This window comes from Petaurus breviceps, unplaced genomic scaffold, assembly GCF_028583685.1.
Source record: "Petaurus breviceps papuanus isolate PSGF00001 unplaced genomic scaffold, PetGlider_PUasm1.0 229, whole genome shotgun sequence".
NCBI lineage: Eukaryota > Metazoa > Chordata > Mammalia > Diprotodontia > Petauridae > Petaurus > Petaurus breviceps.
In genome coordinates this window covers 5,365,394-5,372,779 of record NW_027185903.1, presented here as the reverse complement: position 1 = coordinate 5,372,779, position 7,386 = coordinate 5,365,394, and the positions used below count along the sequence as shown (strand labels likewise).

At 33.2% G+C, this 7,386-nt stretch overlaps 1 protein-coding gene across 1 annotated transcript in view; it reads right to left on the bottom strand.

The window, feature by feature from the left end:
• SPEF2 (sperm flagellar 2) overlaps nucleotides 1-7,386 on the bottom strand; it is a 221,105-nt gene that overhangs the window by 171,734 nt on the left and 41,985 nt on the right. Inside the window, exon 3 of the mRNA XM_069096127.1 lies at nucleotides 585-837. Within this exon, the coding sequence (XP_068952228.1) occupies nucleotides 585-837 (253 nt within the window). The remainder of the gene's footprint in view (nucleotides 1-584; nucleotides 838-7,386) is intronic.

Sequence of the window (7,386 nt, the reverse complement as noted above, 5' to 3'; positions counted from 1 at the left end):
AAGAAGGAAAAAGGGAAGGGAAGAAGGAAAGAGGGAAGGAAAGAAGGAAGAAGGGAGGAAGGAAAGAAGAAACAACAGAGGGAATGAGGGAGGAAGGAAGGAAGGAAAGAGGGAAGGAGGAACAAGGAAGAAATGAAGGAAGCAAGAAAATATCAATACATGTCCACTATCTTCCAGGCACTGTGCCTAATACTTTATAAGTGTTACCTCATTTGATCTTTGCAACAACCCTGGGAGGTCAGTGTTGTTAGTACCCCTGTTTCACATTTGCTGAAACTGAAGCAGGTAGTCGTTAAGTGACTTGCCAAGGGTCACCAAATTATTAAATATTTGAGGCTGGATTTGAACACAGGTCTTCCTGACTTGAAGTCCCATACTCCATCTACTATGCCACCTTGTTACTTCAACAGTAATAATTTATTTTTGAGCTACTATTACTACAAAAATAATACAATAAAAGGAAATAAGTAAAAAAAAAAAAGATAAACTGTTTAAAAGCCTAATGGGACTTTCTCATGGAATTACTTAAAATTCTTGTCATTCCTCTACATTGTATAAGATACGGAATTGTTTTACATACCCACCTCTCGATAAATCTCACTTTTCATATTTTGTAGTTTTGCAGGTGCTAAAGGTCTCATTGTTTGCATTGCAACTCCAGTGAGTCCGCTTTTTTTCTTTTTTTGGAGTGCGATGTACAACTGATAAAGAAGTTTGGTTACAGAGCCATGTTTTTCTGTCATAATATTTTGGGCCACATTTTGATCGAACTGAACACCCAGGAGTTGAAATGTTGGTTCTAAGCGAGAAAAGTTATTAAGCTTGGCATTGGAAACCCTAAAATGAAAAAAAAAAAGAAAAAAATCACATTATTAGATGTTGCACTATCTAAACTGACTATTGCCATATAAGCTATAAAAGTGTTTATCACAGGATGAAATATTTCTTTCCAAGCAAATATTTCAAGTAGCACAAATATTTTCATGATATGCCATTCTAAACTGTCATTTTAAACATTTTATTTTCCCATGCATTCATTTAAAGTTTAATACCATTTAGAGCTTAAGCTTTTTTATATCCCTGGAGCGATTAATTTTATATTAGGTTTGAATGAAAAAGGCATAGATTTCTGTGCTTTAAATATGATTTTGAAATTTCTACAGAAAGTTACACATAAAAAACTGACGCACACAAGTGTATGTGTATATATATATGGAAAGAGATTTTATATATATATATATACACACACACCCCTCCTATACGTTCTATATACATATCTGTTTGTGTGTGTGTGTGTGTGTGTGTGTAGGTATACATGTACCTACACACACACACACACACATATATCAACCCAGAGTCAGGAGACCTTGATTCTATTCTCAGATCCACCACTTATTAGCCACCTAACAGTAATCATAATGGGCAACTAGTTGGCACAGTGGATAGAATGTTGGGTCTGGAGTTGGAAAAACTCATCTTCCTGAGTTCAAATCTAACCTCAGACACGTACTAGCTGTGTGACCCTGGGCAAGTCACTTAACCTTGTTTGCCCTAGTTTCCTCATCTATAAAATGAGCTGGAGAATAAAAAGGCAAACCACTCCATTTTTTTTTTTGCCAAGAAAACCCCAAACTGGATCACAAAGAATTAACTGGATACAACTCAACCACAATAACAGTAGTCATAAAACCCTAGGACCAAATCAGAGCTGGCAGGGACCATAGAGATCATCTACTCTAATTCCTTCTTTTTTGGAAGAAGGAACCTGAGGCTCAGTGAGGTTAGATTCTTTTGAAACTATCCAATTCATAATTTCTTATGTACCAATGACATTCCATTAAATTTTATATACCATAATCTGTCTAACCAATGCCCAAAAAGAGGATACTCCTTTAGTTTCCAATATCTGGCTACCATGAAAAGAGCTGCTATAAATATTTTTGGACATAGAGGTCCATTTCCTATTTAAAATTTTTTTTTCTTTCTCAGGGATATAGTTCTCATACTAGTATGGCTGGATCAAAAGCTATGCATATTGTACTAACTTTGTGGGCATAATTCCAAAACTGGTTTCTTGAATGGTTAAAGTTACAGCTCTATTAAGTGTTTACTAGGGTTCCTTTTTTTTTAATCTCCTGGAGCCCCTCCAATAATTATTTTCCTCTTCTGTCATCTTTGACAGTCTGAGATATGTGAAGTGTAATCTCAGAGTTGCTTAAATCTGCATGTATATAATTAAAGTGATTTGAAACATTTAAAAATGATCATTGATACCTTGTATTTCTCTGACAACTGTATGCTCATATCCTTTGATTATCTATTGGACAATGATTTTTAGTCATAAATTGGAATCAATTTCTTATTTATCTTGAAAATGAGACCTTCATCAGAGAACTTTGCCAACAAAGACTTTTTCCCCCAGTTACATAGTTACATTTTTCCCTTCTAATTTTTTATTACTTTGGATTTGGTCATTCAAAACATTTCATATTTTATATAATCAGAATTATACATTTTATCTTATGCAATATCTATTCCTTTTTTGTCATAAACTCTTCCTCTATAAATTTAAAGGGTAATTTTTTGCACCTTTAATTTCTTTAGGATATGGCTTTTTATGCCTGGTCATATATCTATTTGGAGTGTATTTGGGGGTATGGTGTGAGATGTTGGTCTAAATAAAATTTCTTCCAGATGGCTGTCCAGTTTTCCTAGCAGTTTTTGTCAAACGGTAAGACCTTCCCTCAGTAACAAAGGTCTTTTGGGTTAAAAAAAAAAAAAAACAAAGTATCTTATAGTTAGATTTAAATTGTCTCTTATTGGATCTTAATAGATACACTCCCAAATATCCTATACCTTTTGAATTTATTTTGAATGCAGTTTTCTATTTTTGCCTGCAGGGTTTTGTTATATATGAATCCTGATGATTTACATTGAATTTATCTTTATCCTGCAACTTTGCTGAAGTTACTGGACTTTTTTGAGGGGAGGGGAGAAAAGGCCTCTAACTTTTCTCCATTACATATACATTTGCTCTTAGATTTAAACAAATGTTCTTTTAAGAGCATTATGAAGAATATGTCCATTTATTCCTATGATTTTTGGAAAGTTTTTTTTTAATAGAAACAGATGTTGGATTTCTCAAAAGCCTTTAAGTATCTATTGATTTAATAATGTTATTTATATTATTAACAGGATTTATTATATTCATAGTTTTCCCTATGTTGAGCCTGCCTTACATTCCTGTAATAAACAACCTGGTCATAGTAATCAATTGTTCTAATTAACATATTGTTGTAACCTACTTGATAATATTCTCTTTAAAGCTGTTTGCATCAAACTTTATTAAGGATATTGATCTGTTATTTTCTTCCCCTGCATGTATTTCTCTCTGGTTAGGTATTAAGACTATATTTGCAAAGTCAGCTAAATTATGAAGAATAAAAAATAAATAGAAGAGAAAGAAAAACAACAGATCTGGAGAACAGATCAAAAAAGAAAAAAACATAAAAATAATCTAACTGAAGGCTATGGTCAAAAAATAATCTTGATACAATAATATAAGAAATAACTAGAGAAAATTGTCCTGAAGCATTAGATTAGAGCGGGGTGTGGGTGAAGGGGAGTAGACATAGGAAAAATTCACTGATCATGACTTAAAAGAGATCTTATGAGGAAAACTCATAGAATATTATAGTCAAATTTTGAAACCCACAGCTCAAGGATAAAATATTAGAAGGGTTATAGGGGGTTATAGAAGGGTGTTAATATTTATGTGAATGGGAGGATAGGGGAAGGATTCCTGGAGTGGGATAGGCAAATAAAAGGAGGACAAGATAGCGGGTAGAGGTAGAAGAGGAAGGAAGAATAGGAAACAAGAGATATGCACAAACATAAAAACAAAGATCAGAGGTAGAATTTGTTTGGGAAAGTATATGTCTATTTATGTATGTATATATTTATAAGTATATGAATATATCTATATGTATAGAGAAATATATCTGCACTTAATTGTAGCCTTTGGGGGGGAGGGGAGAAAAGAACAAAGTAAAAAAAGTGCACAACAGAGAACAAAAGAAAACTTTCAAGGAAGCAAAGAAAAGAGGAACAGCTTTCAACACAACATGTAGTATTTAACATGCTTTTAAAAAAATTTAAATTCTTTTTAGTTTTCAACATTCACATTCATAAGTTTTATTTTTTTATTTTTTATTTTGTAAATTTTTTTATTTTTAATTACTTTGTTTGCTTACTTTTAGTTTACAGGATTCAATTCCACAATTCCTTGAGTTTCACATTTTGTCCTCCTCCCTCCCCTCCCCCCCCTGGCAGCATATAGTCAAGTATAGGATCTGTAAATACTTTCACATTCATTATACATTAGTCAGGTTATAATGACGGACTGTATTAGATGAAATGAAAAATGGTAAAGAGGACATAAAACCAAACAAGAAAAGGAAAAAGATCAGGTATTTTGCTTCTATCTGGATATAAACTCAGTTCTTTCTAGTTCTTTCTCTGGATGTACACATTTCTCTCCATCATGAGTCTTTTGGGATTGACTTATATATCACTGCATTGCTGAGAAGAGTCCAGTCTATCAAAGTTGGTCATCACACATACGTTATGTCTGTAATTGTGTACAAATTTCTCCTGGTTCTACTCTTCTCACTCAGCATCAGTTCGTATAAGCCTCTCCAGGTAAATGTGAAGACCATCTGCTCCTCATTTCTTATAGCACAATAGTATTCCTTAACATGCATATACCACAACTTGTTCAGCCGTTCCCCGATTGATGGGCACTGCCTTAATTTCCAATTCTTTGCCACCACAAAAAGAGCTGCTATAAACATTTTTGTATATATGGGTCTTCCTCCTACTTCTATGATCTCTTTGGGATATAAACCTAGCAGTGGTATTTCTGGGTCAAAGGATATGAAATTATTTATAAAAAACAAGAATAAAATAATTTAAATATGATGGTGCCACAATTAGAATCACACAAGACCTAGCAGTAGAGACATTAAAGAACCACAGGTCTTGGAACACTATATTTCAAAGAGTAAAAGAACTGGATCTCCGGACAAAAATATCATACCCAGCAAAGTTAAGCATAAGCCTGAATGAAAAAAAAATGGACATTTGATCAACTGTCACTTTCAAGACTTTGTTAAAAAAACAAACCCTGAACATAACAGAAGATTTGACATGCAAGAGCCAAGAGAAACATAAGATGCATGCCAAAGACATTACAAGGGATTAAATAAGGACAGACCTTTTACTTTTTATATAAGTAAAATACAAAGTGTATGTCTAAGATTCTTATTAATAACAGGGTAGTTCTTAAGAAAGATTGTGGTAAATCTGAGTATAATATGAATTTAAAAAGTAAAACCATTTAGAGACAGCTAAAAAGAGTATTTTATACAAATGATGTGCTATAGGGAGAATCGATACAAAGGAATTAGATAGGGAGGAGTGCTGGTAGTTCTGGTAACCTACTTCCATTGGGAATGGGTTTAAGAGGGAACAATACACACATATTCAGAATAGTATAAAAGTCTCCTAATTCAGAAGAAATAAAATGATAAGGGGAGAGGGAGGGGAAAGAGGACAAGGGAAGGATCTTACCTGATCAAAGTGTATTATTCTTGAGATAAGTTGCTGTAGTCTTTTTGCTTGTATTTTATTTAGAATTTTTGCATCTATATTCATGAGGGAGATTGGTTCTATAATTTTCTTTCTCTGTTTTATCTCTTCCTGATTTAGGTATAAGTACTATATTTGTGTCATAAAAAGAATTTGGTAGGACTCCTTCTTCACTAATTTTCCCAAACAGTTTGTAGAGTATTGGAATCAACCGTTCTTTAAATGTTTGATAGAATTCACTAGTAAATCCATCTGGCCCTGGAGAATTTTTTCCTAGGGAATCGACTGATGACTTATTCAATTTCTTTTTCTGAGATGGGGTTAAGTAATTTACTTCCTCTTCAGTTAATCTGGGCAATTTGTATTTTTGTAAATATTCATCCATTTCCCTAAGATTGTCAAATTTATGTGCATACAACTGGGAAAAATAATTCCTAATTATTGTTTTGATTTCCTCTTCATTCGAGGTAGATTCACCCTTTTCATTTTTGATACTCATAATTTGGTTTTCTTCTTTCTTTTTTTCTTATCATATTGACTAAGGATCTATCAATTTTATTGGTTTTTTCATAAACCAGCTCTCAGTTTTATTTATTAATTCAATAGTTTTCTTAATTTCAATTTAATTAATCTCTCCTTTGGGTTTCAATATTTCTAATTTAGTATTTAATTGGGGATTTTAATTTGTTCTTTTTCTAGGTTTTTTAATTGGATGCCCAATTCGTTGACCTCCCTTTTCTCTAATTTAATCATGTAAGCACTCAGCAAAATAAAACTTCCCCTAAGAACTGCCTTTAATGCATCCCACAAATTTTGGTATGTTGTCTCATTATTATCATTCTCTTGAATGAAATTACTTATTGTTTCTATAATTTCTTGTTTGACCCACTCATTCTTTAGGATTAAATTGTTTAATTTCCAGTTAGTTTTTCGTCTGTCTTTCCATGGCCCTTTATTGCATATAATTTTTATTGCATCATGATCTGAAAAGGATGCAGTTAATATTTCTGCCTTACTGCATAGAATTGTGAGGTTTTTATGCCCTAGAAGATGGTCAATTTTTGACTATGTGCCATGAACCATTGAGAAGAAAGTATATTCCTTTTTATCCCCATTCAGTTTTCTCCACAGATCTATCATACCTATCCTCTCTAAAATCTTGTTCACCTCCTTAACTTCTTTCTTGTTTATTTTGAGGTTAGATTTATCAAGTTCAGAGAGGGGGAGATTAAGGTCTCCCACTAGTATAGTTTTGCTCTCTATTTCTTCCTCTAATTCCTTTACCTTCTCCTCTAGGAATTTGGATGCTATACCACTTGGTGCATATATGTTAAGTAATGATATTGCTTCATTCTCGATGGTGCCTTTTAACAGGATATAGTTTCCTTCCTTATCTCTTTTAATTAGGTCAATTTTTGCTTTTGCTTTATCTGAGATAAGGATCGCTACCCCTGCTTTTTTTACTTTAGCTGAGGCATGATATATTTTACTCCAGCCTTTTACCTTTACCCTGTGCGTAATCCCTCTGTTTCAGATGTGTTTCTTGTGAACAGCATATTGTAGGATTATGATTTCTAATCCATTCTGCTGTCCATCTCCGTTTTATGGGAGAGTTCATTCCATTCACATTTACAGTTATGATTGTTATCTGTTTCTTTCCCTCTATTCTATTCCCACCCCTGCTAATGCTCATATTTTCCCCCTTCTCCCTTCCCCCCCCTAATAGTTTTCCTTTTT